Source organism: Adiantum capillus-veneris, chromosome 1 (assembly GCF_014529385.1).
Source record: "Adiantum capillus-veneris isolate H3 chromosome 1, ASM1452938v2, whole genome shotgun sequence".
In the NCBI taxonomy this organism is placed as follows: Eukaryota; Viridiplantae; Streptophyta; class Polypodiopsida; order Polypodiales; family Pteridaceae; genus Adiantum; species Adiantum capillus-veneris.
The window spans coordinates 151,446,758-151,462,978 of record NC_140931.1 but is presented as its reverse complement, the minus strand read 5'-3'; the positions used below and the strand labels follow the sequence as shown (position 1 = coordinate 151,462,978).

Below are 16,221 nucleotides of genomic sequence, written 5' to 3'. Positions count from 1 at the left end.
TTCTTCTTCTTCTCTCTCTCTCTCTCTCTCTCTCCCCCCCCCCCCCCCCCCCCCCCCCCCCCCCGCCCCCAAGTAGCACGCACTTGAGCTTAGGGTGATTGTGTGTGTGTGTGTGTGTCTCTCTCTCTCTCTCACTCACACACACACACACACACACACACATATATATAGGTAGAGGTTTGGAACGAGCTTCAAACCTCTACCTAGGAGTAATAGGCACTCCTTGACATTAGCTCGTTAAAATCATCATCACCATCATCATCATCATCATCGCTATTTTGTCAAATTAGACTTCAACTTCCAATGCATTTTATATTGTAGAGTAGCTGAGGCACAATCAAGTGGTGTCTCTCTTGTGAAAACAATCACTGTTCATTTTCCAAAAATCCAGTCTCATTGTGCAATCCAAGCGGGGAAAAGACATCAACTTAGCAAGCTAGGGGTCAAGTAAACAAAGGAAAACAAGATGCACCACATCCGGTTAGGGGTAAGACTTCAACATGTCAACATTTCGATCTTGGCTACATGTGAATATTGGTCTTTTAGCCTTTGTACATAGTTGTCCAATAGGTCATCTGACCATTTGTACATTTCTTTTTTGTAATCGAAACGATTACACATTAGTGAAAAAAAAGAACAACAATTGCAACACTTCGATTATTGAAAAGGTATACGAGTCTCACGAGTGCATTTTGAGGCAATGGAAGTCCCATTCATCTATGACATGCTTGAAAGTCTTATCACATTCATGGCATCCACAATGCATACATATTATAGATTGAAGAGACCATATAGCATAAAAAAAGGGCTTTACTAAAGATTACATAGGTAATTACAGACAACAAGGCTTTTGAAACTTCATATAAGTCATGCTTGTCTTGTTGTTCTGTATGTTTCATCTAAAAGGAATAAGGTAGCCTCTAGCGAGTGTTCTAATTCAATGTCCAAACAGAGTTTTTTCAGAACATTCCCTACCATCATTGTGATATCAGTAGCACTAAAGAGACTTCAAAATGAACATTCCCATCAGTAAAACGGACAACGATGAAAGGAACGATAGATGGCAAGTTTGTAAGTTGGCTGCATGGTTATCAAGCGAAAGTGTAGGAGGAAATGGGAATTTTATGTTAACCTCCACCTCCATGCGCAAGTTTTTCCATAACATACGCTAATATCACAGCACTAAAGAGACCTTCAAAATAAACCTTCCCATCAATAAAACGGACAACGACGAAAAGACCGACAGTGGCAAGGTCGTAAGTTGGCTGTAATGTGTCACATAAGTTGTAGTAATCAAATATCCCAACAATTTACACCGATGGTCAAAATAAATGCAGCAATTCTGCATAATTATCAAGGGAAAGTGTAGGAGGAAATGGGAATTTTATGTTCATCTCCCTTTGCCCTTGCACCTCCACCAACACCAAAAATAAGTGAGGTTGTTTGCTAAATTTGACATACATACAGATTTGCTCAATCATGACAAGCAAAGAACACTCTGGGCATGATGCAAGCAATTAACTCTTGTGAAAGCCTTACAAACCTGGACAGCATTCAAGTGAGCAAAGATGAGCACTCCTTGACAATCGGATCGTCATAATCATCGTCACCATTATCATCATCATCATTGCTGTTTTGTCAAATTAGACTTCAACTTCTGTTGCATTTTGTATTGTAGAGTAGCTGGGGCACAATCAAGTGGTGTCTCTCCTGTGAAAACAATGACTGTTAATTTTCGAAAACCCCCATCTTACTATGCAATGCAGGTAGGAAAACATATCAGCCTAACTAGCTAGGGCTCAAGTAAATGAAGGCAAGTAGGATGCACCACATCTGGTTAGGGATAAGACTTCTAGCATGACAACATTTCCATCTTGGTTGCATGTGAATATTGGTCTTCTAGCCTTTGTACATAGTTTATCAATTGGTCGTGAGAGTTACATAAGTACAACAATTCTGCACAAGTATCAAGGGAAAAGTGTAGGAGGAAATGGAAATTTTATGTTAATCTCACTTTGCCCCTTCCCAAGGGCTGTGCACCTCCACCGACACAAAAAATAAGTGAGGTTGTTTGCTAAATTTGAGATATATACAGATTTGCTCAATTATGACAATCAAAATCGACCACTTTGAGCATGATGCAAGCAATTAATTCTACACTCCGAATCAGATCATAGATGGCCTCTCTGGACTATGAAAATTCTGATGTCCTTTCAACAGCTGCAGGAAATACAGTCGACACATAGGGGTCCATCCCTTAATGAAATCTATGGAAAGCTCTATAGACCACATGTAAAGAAATGAGCAGGGAAAATCATGGACATCAGGACATCTGCCGGTAATGCAAAACCTGTTGAATGATCAAACTCCTCAGCTAACTCAGGACTCACTCTCCTGCTCTCCCCTAATAGTGCCTGCTGTAAGAGGCCCATATGTGTGAATTGTAGGATATTATTTTACATTTGGTTCAAGGATTTATCGGCATACACCACCTTGGTTACACGTGAGTCCATAAAACTCTGTGTAGGAAAAGCTTCTTACGGTATTACTTATAGAGCAAGTTTGCTATATGAGCTTAGGCATGATTTACAAGGCATGGCAACGTATGCACCTAGTGCAATAAATATACTCCAAAGCGATCGCAGGCATTAACTTTGTCCATATAGACAAAGCAACAAAGATAACTGCTGAGTTTAGCACTAAGGATTAAGGAAAAGTATCTGTGAGTACAAGCATGATGAGCATGACACTAGGACTACACTCTGTGCACCTTGGGCTTGTGCTCTTAGGAACAAGGCAGAAACTAGTCAATTGGCACCAAGCACAACTATTCTATTATAAAGAGCCCAAAGCATCCGTCTTTCCTACTATAATGAGATAAAGCATCATACTTGATGGTGCCTTCTAGTGAAGGTAGGGTATCTGGTCTTCTTCAAAGAGCAACCTAAGAGAATGTAGTTGCATCGCTACGAATGCCTCTCAAAAATGGTCACCTTAGCTGTCTATTTGCACCTACAACACAGCAAGAGCTCACAACTCCAATTTTACTTGTGTGCTTATCACATACAATAAGCCAACGCATCCAAGTTTATTAAAATCACGTACTAAAGTCTTGTCACTACATACGCATGACAAAAGAGTTCTTGTGTGCGTGCATGCGCACGCACGTGTGTGTGCGTGCAATGTTTGCTGATTGGAAACAAGTAACTTAGCATTTATCTTGGCATGGTCAGAACGGCGATGGTGGCAATTCGCTCAAACTAGAAAGTATACATTGGAGCATGGTCTTCGATCAAACCCTAGTCCAGCATTCTCCCAGATAGGCATTTTTTCTTTTACAGCAAGGCATTGGTTCGATATCACATGTCATTGACTCTATTGGAAATGTACTTTCATTTCAACAGGCGATTATTTCTTTTGCGCTTGGTATGCATTAAAAACACACATGGCAGATTATTCGTGATCTTATTTCTAAATCTCCACCGCTCTTTGCTGACGATCGACTTCGAGGATTGGAATTTTTTTGGTTCCTCTATGCTTTCCTCAGCGAAGCGAGTATATTATCATTTGCAATTATCCTTCTGGATAGAAAAACACTGCAATATGGTATGGAATATGCATAAATGTACTAAATGGTGGCACAATAAGGACATGAATGTTTGGCATACTAGAATTCCCATGGAGATGTCTGATTGGAGTTCTCCCAACTGGCAAATTTCTTCATACCCGAAGAATTGCTTCTTCATGATGCATTCATTGCACTACAAAGATTGAGACTAACTATCCCACATCCGTTGTGGTACTGCTCTCATATGCATCGGTTTGTTGATTACATGTATTCGGACTCGTTTTCCTGGGATATCATTGTCAAAGTCGACGATGCGGAAGCGTATGTTAAGTATGGAGCCTGATTTACCCTTGTAATTTTCTGTGGTAAAAGCGCACATTTGTAAGGCCCCCATTATGAGGAGAAGCCATCGTGCGTGAAGGAAAATCACTCACCGGAAACCAAAATTTTCACGAACAAGAATCAGAGGCAACTTTAAAGACCTCGGGGGCGGAGGCCCCCGAGACTTTTTTTTTTCCGCTCTCCGCCCCCGAGACTTTTTTTTTCCCGCTGGAATATTATGGCCGGACGGCAGCCGGAAAGTGGTCGGAAAACAACCGGTCGGTTGGCCGGTGGCCGGTGGCCGGTAGTCAATGGCCGATGGCCGGTGGCCAGTAGTCAATGGCCGATGGCCGGTGGTCGGAAGTCAATGGCCGGTGGCCGGTGGCCAAATTCAAAAGCGGACTTGTCTTCTCAAGGGCGGCCACACATGGGCGGATTGGAGGGTCTGATTTGGACTTATTCGCACAAGGGCGGCTACACATGGCTGTCTCTCATAAGAGAGGGCAACCCTTTTGGCCTATAAAAGGAGGCCATTTCTACACACATTTCTTAGTGTGAAGTAGATGCAACAAAGTGAGTGTGAGGTGGTGAGAGTGAAGCAAGGCGGGAGCTCCATTAAGGGTATAATCCCTTTGTAAACTACTTCTTGTTTTGAAGTACTAAAGCCATTGAGTGGTTGCTTTTCCGTGGACGTAGCCCACATTGGGTGAACCACGTATATCGTGTGTACTCTCTCTCTCTCTCTCTCTCTCTACTCTATAATCTCGTGTATATAAATCTGTCTCTCTCCATTAAGTAATCTACTCAATTATCTATTTAGCTACGTCTTATTTCCTAACAACTGGTATCAGAGCAAGGTTTGCTCGTAGCTAAATTATCTCAAGGAAAGGATTCCTTGAATTGAGTGGGAGTTATGGCGGAGGAAGGGAAGCTCAAGATTGAGAAGTTCAACAGCAAAAACTACCAACATTGGAAGATGCAGATTGAAGACTATCTCTACCAGAAGGACCTCTATTTGCCACTAGGCGGTCTTGCGAAGAAGCCCGCAACAATGGCAGATGAAGCATGGATTGTCCTTGATCGAAAGGCACTGGGAACAATCCGGTTAAGCTTGGCGTCATAGTAGTCTCGTACGGTCCCGTACGTTTTGTACGCGTACGATGATGTGCGGTACTAAACGAACTAAAAAAAATTATGATGTACGATGACGTTATGTACGTTCAAATTTAAAAAAACAAATAATTCTCAAGTCTAAGGGCCTAAGGCTTAGGCCTTAATACTTACTTATAGAAACTTGACATTTGTATAGATTACAAGTTAGTAGTTACAATACTACATAGTACATAGTACAATGTAAAGAGTCAAGACTCAAAGACTAAAGAGAATGAGCATTACATAAACCAAAATGATCATTGAAATTTGATAAGTAGAGACCAAGTGGCAAGGGCTACAAAGTACTCAAAAAGTGGCAAGGGATACAAAAAAGTGGGGGGACCAAGTGGCAAGGACTACAAAGTACTCAAAAAGTGACACACCATAATAGAGAGACTAAATAGTAAAGTCACTAGTCACTAGTGCTCTCATCATCTTCCTCATCTTCCTCTTCTGAGCCTTGCTCATCAACATCATCCTCTTCCTCACAAGAGTCGAAGGATGACGGCTCATAATCTCCATCACTAATGAGGTTGCCTTCATCATCATACTCTGGCTCTCGAGGCTCTCTATCCTCCATAGTGATGGCCGCCGCACAAGAGCCGCTTCTGGAGCCTCGCCGCACATAGGTCCTAGGAGCCTCCGTGGGTGTTGTTGATGCTTTGCCTCTACCTCTTGTAGCCCTGGCACCTCTGTCTCTTGTAGCCGATGTAACTCCATGGATGACGACCTTCTTGCGTGATCGTGTGTGAGAAACCCGGCGATCAATCTCCTCAAGCTCCAAGTAGAGCTCACGAAAAATCATTTGCTCCTCAGGGTCTTGCTCTTTATTGACACTCTTTAGAGTGTCAATGGTAGTGTGAGCTCATCCACGTTGACCTATTTGACATTTACAACATTGGACAATGAAAACATAATTAGTATATTCAAACTAATTAAAGACTAGACTCTAGAGTATAGAAAATGGAGTGAGTAGTGATTATAATTTATAATTTATACCTGTCGAGCCATAGGCATCTCATGCATAGAGCGCAACATGCGTAAATTGGAGCGACAATAGATAAGTCGCTCTAATTGCTTCGTTGAGAGCTTGTTTCGGATTTTGGTGTGGATGAGGGAGTATGCGGACCAATTACGCTCACATGCTCCCGATGAGCAATCCTAAAACACATCAAGAGAGGCATAAGCTATAAGAGACAATAGTTGAAGAGATTAAGCATAAAATGTAAAAGGTTGAGGCTTGTCGCTTACTTGGCCAAGAACCCTCAAAGCAAGTCGTTTGAGAGTAGGCAATTGATAGCCAAAGCTCTCCCACCAAAATAAAGGCTTCACCAAGGATTGCCGCTTCCAACACAAGTTGGAAGTAAATGCGGTGCCTCGTTGGTCGCTATAGTTGATTACCTCTTGGAGAAATGCTCCAATGTCCTCTTCTTTTAGCACCTTAAAGAGGTAATTGTTGCGCTCCTCAATAAGCTCTTGATTTGCAAAGAGTTCGGGCTTCTTGTAAGCCGGATGCAAGAGAGCCGCAAAGTAATGGATAGGTCTCTTCATCCAATCCCACCGCTTTGTGATTAGGAGGAGAATGTCGTCTCTCTTGGGAGAGTCCTCGAGGTAATCACTACAAGAAGAGAGAGGAAATGTACTAAGTAGAGAAACAAGCATGTAGAATTTAAATATATAGAGAATGACATATGTAATAATAAATATGTAGTTATACCGTGTTCCATCGGGAGCCCCATCTAGGATTGTAGACTTCTCAATCTCCTTGTAAGCTTCCTCCATGAAGTGCCATAGAAGCCCAATAGTTGCCCCTTCCATGTCGGTCATGCGGAGAGCCTTGTACAAGGGCAAGATCGCAACGACAAGACCCTTAATTTCTTGCCAAAACTCCTCCCGCAAGCAAAGCCGTTGGATGGCTTTTGCATCTTGTTGGGAAGCGGCGGACTCTCCATTCATCCACTCCTTAAACTCATCGGAGACCATGGTCTTTTGTATTTTGTTTTGCACATCATAGAGCCGCTCTAAAAGTAGCCACATGGCGGCAAAGCGAGTGGCCGATGGCTTCTTCAACTCAAGGTCGGAGTAGGTGCGGTAAATGGCAAGCACCCTCACTTTGCCATTGATGAAATTGATGATGGAGAGTGCTTGGTTGAGGATATCTTTCACCCAACCTAGCTCCCCTATGTCTTCAAAGAGAAGGTCAAGGCAATGAGAGGCACATGGAGTCCATACTATGGATGGAAATTCCTTCTCTAGCCTCTTACTCATTGCCTTGCAATTTGAAGCATTGTCGGTAATCACTTGCACGACATGCTCCGCACCAACCTACACAAGAGGCATTTGTGACAAGAAGAGTTAAAACTTAAAAATTAAAACATAGGACTCATTGGCAATTGCTCAAGACATAAAGGCTCGATTTACGGTTTTACCTCAAGAATGGCTTGGCGAATGTGCTTCCAAATGAATGCCCCGGTCACTTTCTTCCCTCTCGAACCCGCATCCACCGCCCGTAAGAAGTACGTGCCAAGAGGACAAGAAACAAGAATGTTGATGATGCCCCTCTTCTTGCGGTCGCTCCATCCGTCGGAGAGGATAGAGCATCCATACTTTGCCCCACCCGCACGTACGGGCTCAAGTGACTTGTCAATCCTTGCCCTCTCTTCATCAAGCTTCTTTGTTCTCATGTCATGGTATGACACACCCGTCCACCCTTCGCATGGACCAACCGCCGCAATTGCTATGATCATCCTCTTCCATCGCTCCAACCGAAGAATGTTGAAGGAGAGATTGCATTCAATCACCGTGCGGGCAATCTCTATTTCCGCGATTCTTTGTCTCTCCTTGAGGAAAGACAAGGGGCCGGAGCATCCACCCACCGATTTCGCAAGAGAAGTTTGCTTTGCCGTCTTCGGAGGCCGGCCACCATCACTTGAAGACCCCTTGGACTTCTTGGACTTCTTGGACTTCTTGGAGGAGGCACTACCATCACATGAGGCCGCGGTGGCACCGGTAGCCATGGACATAGTTGGAGAGGCCTCTTCCTCCGAATCGGAGCTATCAACATCCGGCAACACGAACTCATCCGAGGTGACTCTACCCTTGCGTGTCTTCAATGGAAGATACTTTCTCTTGCATTCCGCAAGGATATCTTCGGGGATATTAGGACATGGCCCCGCTTGTCCTCCTATCTTTGTCAAGTGGATGATGAGACGGGTGACGGAAGAGGTCATAGCTTTTGGGCAATATTTGCACCACCACTTGCAAGAGTTTTGCTTGCCCCCCACCCGCTCAAAATATCGGCAATGCTTCTCAAAGGCTTCATGAAGAGGAGGCGGCATTATGTAGTATGTAGCTAGTAGCTACTAGTATGATGTACGATGTATCAATAGATTAGAGAGAGAGAGAGAGAGAGAGAGAGAGAGAGAGAGAGAGGGAGAGGGAGGGAGAGAGAGAGAGACCCAAGGAAGCTTGAAGGAGAGACCCGTCACGGTGTCACCCAAGGGACCTTGAAGGAGAGAGATGGTAGACCCAATGGAGACTCGAGAGCTTGAGAGCTTGAAGCTTCAATGGAAGCACATGGAGATGAGAGGGTAGAGCATTGAGAGGCTTAGGGCTAAAGCTTGTAGCTTGTAGTTGTAGGTTGTGTTGGATAACAAAGGGGAAGGGTTGCTTAAATAGGAGAGGAAGAGCATGTGAGGCTTGACATTTGAGCAATGGGCATTGGCCCTTGGGCAATAAGCATGGCAATGTGCCAATGGCCCATGGGCAATAAGCATGGCATTTGGCTTCAAAACTGCCTGCAAACGGCTCCAAAAGGCCTATAAACTGGACGTTGCAAAACGGTCAAAATGCTGCCAACGGTCATAAACTGCCGAAAAAAACAGGCCGGACGGAACGAACGGAACGCACGGGACGGGACGGGTCCGGCCGGACGAAACGAGAGGTTCCGTTCGACGTACGAAAACTACCCTGCTTGGCGTCAACGGTGGCCTTCAATGTTTCGGAGATGAAGACCACGGAGGACTTGATGAAGTCACTTGACGACTTCTACGAGAAACCATCGGCATCCAATAAGGTATTTCTTATGAAGCGTTTGTTCAATCTAAAGATGGCAGAGAATGGTTCAGTTGCAGAACACCTAAATGACTTTAACACAAACATAAGTCAACTTCGATCAGTGAAAATCAATTTCGATGACGAAGTGCGAGCTCTCCTTATACTATCATCTCTACCCGATAGTTGGGACAGCCTTGTGATGGCTGTAAGTAATTCTATCTCTGGCACAAATACTCTTAAGTTTGATGATGTTGTGGGTGTTCTCCTAAGCGAGGAAATGCGAAGGAGAAGCACAGGAGAATCATCAAGTGCTGCACTATCAGTGGAAACAAGAGGAAGGCTTAAGGAGAGGTTCAAAAACCAAAAGGGTCGTGATCGCTCAAGGCGGAGCAAGTCACGCACAAAGTCAGTTCTTGAATGTTGGAACTGCGGCAAGAAGGGCCACGTCAAGAAGGATTGCTGGTCCAAGAAGAAGAAGGAGAAAAAGTCTCAAGACAACAAGCCAACATCGGAGGCCAATGTGGCAGGTAAAGTAGAGCAAGATGCCCTAATTCTCTCATTAGACAATGTGTCTAATTCCTGGATAGTAGATTCCGGGGCTTCATTCCATGCGACACCACACAAGCAACATTTCCAAGACTACACCAAAGGTAATTTTGGATATGTATACTTGGGAGATGATGAAGCTTGTGAGATTGTCGGCAAAGGTACAGTTTCTGTCAAAACTGCTAACGGAAATGAATGGAAGCTTAAAGATGTTAGGCATGTTCCTTCTCTTCGTAAAAATTTGATCTCTACAGGACAATTGGACGATGAAGGTCACAACATTGCATTCGGAAACAAACGGTGGAAGATCTCAAAGGGATCTTTGGTGGTTGCCAAGGGTGAAAAAGTCGGTACATTTTACTTGTGTACTGTTAGCACGCAACCTTCAGCTTGTGCAGCAACTACAGAAGTTGACAGTGCGGTGTGGCACTACCGACTTGGGCATATGAGTGCCAAAGGAATGCAAATCCTTCAAACAAAGAAGCTTCTACCAGGTTTGAAAGAAGTGAACTTAGAGTTCTGTGAAGATTGTGCTTATGGTAAACAAAAGAGGGTAAAATTTCAAAAATCAGGAAATGAAAGAAAAAATAAAAAACTTGAGTTGGTTCATTCTGATGTTTGGGGTCCTGCAAGTACACCATCACTTGGTGGCTCATTGTACTATGTAACATTCATAGACGATGCGACTAGAAAAACATGGGTTTATGTCATGAAGAATAAATCCGATGTATTTTCCATATTTCAAAGGTGGACAGCCTTTGTGGAGAATGAAACAGGTACCAAGGTTAAATGCCTCAGATCCGACAATGGAGGCGAATATTGCAGCCAAGCTTTTGAAAGCTTTTGTGCTAGCAATGGCATTCGGAGGCAAAGGACAACCCCAAGGACACCTCAACAAAATGGGATTTCGGAAAGGATGAACAGGACAATCATGGAACGAGCACGAAGCATGCGGCTACATGCAGGCCTACCGCTTGAGCTTTGGGCGGAAGCTGTAAGTACGTCTGTGTACTTAATCAATCGGTCACCCTCAACGGCATTGGATGGGGGAGTTCCAGAAGAGGCATGGACAGGTAAACCGGTGAATTATGCATTTCTCAAAGTGTTTGGGTGTGAGGCTTTCATGCACATAGATAGAAGCCTAAGATCAAAGTTAGATGCAAAGTCCAAAAATTGTTTCTTTATTGGCTATGGAGAAGGAGACTTTGGGTATCGCCTATGGAATCCTGAAGATGGTAAAATCTTAAGGAGTAGGGATGTAATTTTTAACGAACAAAATATGTACAAAGATTACTTGGAAAGAAAACAAACAAAAGAAACAGGTGATAAGTACATGGAGCTTGAGGACGGTGAAGACTCAAGGACTGCAAACGGTGACAATGTGCAACAACGTCAACCAAATGAGGAGCCTCAACCTATTCCCCGAAGATCTACAAGAGCAAGTAGACCTCCAGAAAGGTTTGTTCCTTCCTTCAACCATCTCTTGATCTCAGATTTTGGAGAGCCGGAATCATATGAAGAAGCTATGCAACATGAATCCAAAGAAGAATGGACGAAGAGCATGCAAGTGGAGATGGACTCACTACATCGCAACCAAACATGGGAGTTGGTTGAGTTGCCTAAAGGTAAGCGGGCACTTCAAAACAAATGGGTGTACAAGCTAAAGGAAGAAGAAGGTGGGAAGAAAAGGTATAAGTCTAGGCTTGTGGTAAAAGGTTTTTCTCAAAAGAAAGGTATTGACTTCAATGAAATATTTTCTCCTGTTGTAAAAATGAACTCAATTAGGCTTGTCTTAAGCCTTGTGGCTGCTCATGATCTAAATCTCGAGCAAATGGATGTAAATACGGCATTCCCTCACGGTGACTTAGAGGAGGAAATCTACATGCTTCAACCAAAGGGGTATGAAGTAAAAGGTAAGGAGACAATGGTTTGCACATTAAAGAAGAGCTTGTATGGTTTAAAGCAAGCATCAAGACAATGGTACTTGAAGTTTGATCGATGGATGTTGGATCATGGATTCACAAGATGCAACTCGGATCACTGCGTCTACATGGAGAATTTGGGAGATTGGAAATTCATCATCCTAATGTTGTATGTTGATGACATGTTGATTGCAAGTGCTAACATGCAGGACATCAAAGACCTAAAAGAGGAGCTGTCCAAATCTTTTTCAATGAAAGATTTAGGTGCTGCAAAGAGGATACTTGGTATGAAAATATCAAGGGACAGGACGAAGAAGACAATAAAGCTATCTCAAGAAGATTACATCAAGAAGGTACTAGAAAGGTTTGCAATGCATAACCAGTTTCTACACCTTTGGCTGGTCATTTTAAACTAACGAAGGATATGTGTCCAAAGACACAAGAGGAGATAGCCTATATGTCTAAAGTTCCATATGCTGCAGCAGTAGGTTCTCTAATGTATGCTATGGTCTGGACAAGGCCAGACATTGCACATGCAGTGGGAGTTGTGAGTAGGTTCATGGACAACCCAGGTAAAGAGCATTGGCAAGCTGTGAAGTGGATACTTAGGTATCTAAAAGGGACAACAACAAATGCTTTGTATTTTGGAGGAACTAATATTTTTCTAGAAGGGTATACTGATGCAGATATGATAGGTGACAAAGATACTCGAAGGAGCACTACTGGCTATGTGTTCACGGTTGGAGGCACAACAGTAAGCTGGGCTTCAAAGCTGCAGAAAGTGGTTTCACTTTCTACCATGAAAGCAGAGTATGTAGCAATGACGGAGGCAAGCAAAGAAATTCTGTGGCTTCACAGATTCTTAGAAGAGCTTGGATTCAAACAAGACAATTGTGTCTTGTACAGTGATAGCCAAAGCGCTATCTATCTTGCGAAGAACTCAGCCTTTCATTCAAGGACAAAGCACATTGAGGTGAGATATCACTTCATACGCACTCTTTTGGAAGAGGGACAACTAAAGCTAGGAAAGGTGCATACAAGTGAAAATCCTGCAGAAATGTTTACAAAGGTGGTCAACAAGAAGAAGTTGAGCTTTTGCTCATCTTCAATCGGCATTCAAGGATAAGAAGCCAGAATGGAAAGCAGTCACAGGTTTGGTTTGGAGATCAGTCTCCAAGTGGGAGATTGTTAAGTATGGAGCCTGATTTACCCTTGTAATTTTCTGTGGTAAAAGCGCACATTTGTAAGGCCCCCATTATGAGGAGAAGCCATCGTGCGTGAAGGAAAATCACTCACCGGAAACCAAAATTTTCATGGACAAGAATCAGGGGCAACTTTAAAGGCCTCGGGGGCGGAGGCCCCCGCCCCCGAGACTTTTTTTTTTTCGCCGGAATATTATGGCCGGACGGCAGTCGGAAAGTGGTCGGAAAACAACCGATCGGTTGACCGGTGGCCGGTAGTCAATGGCCGGTGGCCGAATTCAAAAGCGGACTTGTCTTCTCAAGGGCGGCCACACATGGGCGGATTGGAGGGTCCGATTTCGACTTATCCGTACAAGGGCGGCTACACATGGCTGTCTCTCATAAGAGAGGGCAGCCCTTTTGGCCTATAAAAGGAGGCCATTTCTACACACATTTCATAGTGTGAAGTTGATGCAACAAGGTGAGTGTGAGGTGATGAGAGTGAAGCAAGGCGGGAGCTCCATTAAGGGTATAATCCCTTTGTAAACTACTTCTTGTTTTGAAGTACTAAAGCCATTGAGTGGCTGCTTTCCCGTGGACGTAGCCCACATTGGGTGAACCACGTATATCGTGTGTACTCTCTCTCTCTCTCTCTCTCTCTACTCTATAATCTCGTGTATATAAATCTGTCTCTCTCCATTAAGTAATCTACTCAATTATCTATTTAGCTACGTCTTATTTCCTAACAGCGTAGAGACCAAGGGGAGAAAACATGAGAGAGAGAGAGAGTCTCCTAAACCAATCAACCTTGGCAATGAATAATTGTCAACTGATATATAATACAATCATAGTAATAGGGAATGGCCGTTTTCAGGTCTCCGTTCCCCGTTCCCATTCCAAGCTCCCGTTCCGAATCCCCGTTCCATGTTTCAAACGTGAGTACCCGTAACAGGGAATGGCATTTTGTTCCGCGTTCCCGTTCCGGTTTCCCGTTCCTGGTAACTATGAATACAATGGGGGGTGAGGGTTGCTTATATAGCCACCTCGGTAGATTGCCCTACCCAGACTTTGACAAATATGTGAAATAAATCTCTAAAAGCCAAAATAAATAATGGGATCACATTGGGCAGTTCACTTGAGATGCCAAAACTCTTAACACCCTCTCTGCAGCTCATAGTGGACATAAATAGTGAGACCAAGTCGATGAAGAAGCTACCATGGACACCCCATCAAAGCATCCGTCTATCACCTCGGGTTTGCTACCCTCAACTTTGTTCCTTAGAAGAATGCCATCTTGAGCATCGGATGACTTTAAAAAACTAGAATTGTAGACAATACTACATCCAAGAATCCCCATTCGTGTGTCCAAAACACTCCAAGATAATGAACTATGGAACACATCTTGTTCATAATCCGACCAACAACAAAGGATTAGTGCGCACTCATCCATAGTGTTTTAGAAACGTCTGATTGGTTCCTTGCCAGATGCATGTGCCTTGAACTCCGACCCATGGGTTCAAACACCGATAACTTGAACTCCAACACAAGGGTCCAAATTAATTATACATAGCACTTCTTGCCCCTCTCTGCCACTCACAAGCCTCTCTGTGGTTGAAGCTAGTGGTGGCATCTACCCTCTGATTGGAAACCTGGTGTCGTGGCCATTGTGGTTGCCACCATGTGTGCCATGCCGATCTCCTCTATCAAATCTTTATCACCGTTATCTCTGTCCAGCTTGCCTTTGTCTTAAACTTCCTGCTTTTGTCTTTGGCTTCAAACTCTCGAGCCAAACAAAGCGTCGTGTCACATTTATAACAATTGTGGTCGGACCTCATGGGTACCGAGGTAACTAATTGAGTATTGGTATTCCCATCCTTGTCAAGCTTGTCTTTGCCTTTGTCCTCTAGCGAACTCGTCCATTTGCTTTTGGCTTCACAATCTCGAGCCAAACAATTTGCCGGTTTCCTTGAGAACTGTGTCGGCGCATAGGCTGCTAACTGGATGGTGGTTAACCTACTGTCCATAGCCATTTGTTGGTTTTGGTCATTGATGTCATTGGCGCTCGAGCAAGAGAGGACCGTATTGAAGTTGCAAGATCTGGAAATCTAAGAATCCTTCTCGCACTCCAAGAGGTGGCTGCAATAACCAAGCCCAAAATAATCTCCAAGCAGTTCCCCAAACTTGTCCTCAAGCCATGCCAAAAGAGGGCTCTCTCTAGCCTCCAATCTCCTCGCCTCTTCCAAGCCGCCACAAAGCACTTCAAAGGTGGGTGCAAGGTTTGCACGAAGCTGCTCTAGACACACAGCACAGAGGGCTCCACAATCCACCTTCCAAGCCGCTCCAAAAGCTCTCGAAACTTCTTCAAAAGAGTCTTCAAGAAAGATAATCTCCGCTCCGCAAAATTCCACTTCAAAATTCCCAAGACAATCCACCCTGAGGGGGGTCTCCTCCAATGTCCAAGGGGTGCTCAAACCCCACAGCTGAGTAGCGTTTTAGAACACTACGGCTTGCACGCGTCTTCGGGTCGCTGACAAGTGGGGCAAGTGGTTGTCGTCAAGGATTTTGAGTTGGTACCATCGTCACTAACACGGAGGGGACATAGCTCCGCAGATTTTCACTTCAGAACTGCAATACACTTGACCCGAGGGGGGTTTACCTTATGGCCCAAGGGGCAAGCCCTCAACCTGCAGCGTTTTAAAACGCAAAGGAAAGGTGGGGGTTCTATTGGTTGCCGGAAGGAGAACTGTGGTGATGCCGTTGTCACGTGCAGAGATGCTATGGGTTTATTGAAACGCACGGCCAGGAGGGGGTGCGTTGCCGTAGGGAGGATCAATAGCGAACGTTTCAAAACGCAGCAAGACCAAGGGTGCCGGTGCCGTTGGTCACAACGTTTTAAAACGCTTACGGGAGGGGGGGTTCTACGGTGCCGTCAAGAGCATGCCCAATAGTGTTTTGGAACGCTAAAGCTAGGGATAATTGCGACCATGGTAGCATGCAGAGAAGGGGAGCTAATGGCGCCAGAAACTGTTGGGTTAAAGGCTTAAATAACCCCTTTTTGTACATTTTTATACTTTGTCCAGGTTCATATTGAACCTGGACACATTTTTTAAAGGTCACTTATAATAAAAGTGGGAAAACCCAAAACTCACTTATTGAGTTTTCCCCAAAAACGTGAGCTCTCTCTCTCTCCCTCTTCGTTCTGCTAGCGCTTCCTCTCCTGTTGGCTTTCGCCACCCCTCTCTGCACACACTGCACATCTTCGCGTGCTCTATCACTTGCACACACCGCCGCGCGCTCACCAACTGGTATTAGAGCCAGATTAGGGTTTCAGAAGCTTTGCGCAGGAGACTGGACAGCAGGCGAAAGGCTTCTCTCGCGTCAAATTTCCGCTTTCATCGCGAAGCCCCTTGCTTCCGGTGTCACCTAGGGTGATTAGGGTTTCCAAAACAACCTAAAACAGGCTGAAATTAGGTCA

The 16,221-nt window shown here is 44.3% G+C and overlaps 1 protein-coding gene and 1 pseudogene across 5 annotated transcripts in view; both read right to left on the bottom strand.

The window, feature by feature from the left end:
* Positions 1-1,189: 1,189 nt before the first annotated feature.
* The window catches only part of LOC147465806 (Ankyrin repeat family protein), a 70,180-nt gene continuing 55,148 nt past the window's right edge, over positions 1,190-16,221 (bottom strand). For 2 of the 4 annotated variants that reach the window (XM_086522068.1, XM_086522081.1), the window contains exon 10: positions 1,190-1,710. In XM_086522068.1, coding sequence (XP_086378194.1) covers positions 1,625-1,710 — 86 coding nt within the window. In that variant the 3' untranslated portion in view covers positions 1,190-1,624. The remainder of the gene's footprint in view (positions 1,711-16,221) is intronic. The other 2 variants (XR_015189454.1, XR_015189456.1) reach the window with 2 other exon arrangements.
* LOC147465807 (uncharacterized) lies at positions 4,656-7,632 on the bottom strand (annotated as a pseudogene). The gene is made up of 4 exons (XR_015188111.1): positions 6,759-7,632; positions 6,293-6,659; positions 6,041-6,202; positions 4,656-5,920 (listed from the first exon to the last, which is right to left on the bottom strand). The product of XR_015188111.1 is annotated as an uncharacterized LOC147465807 (transcript).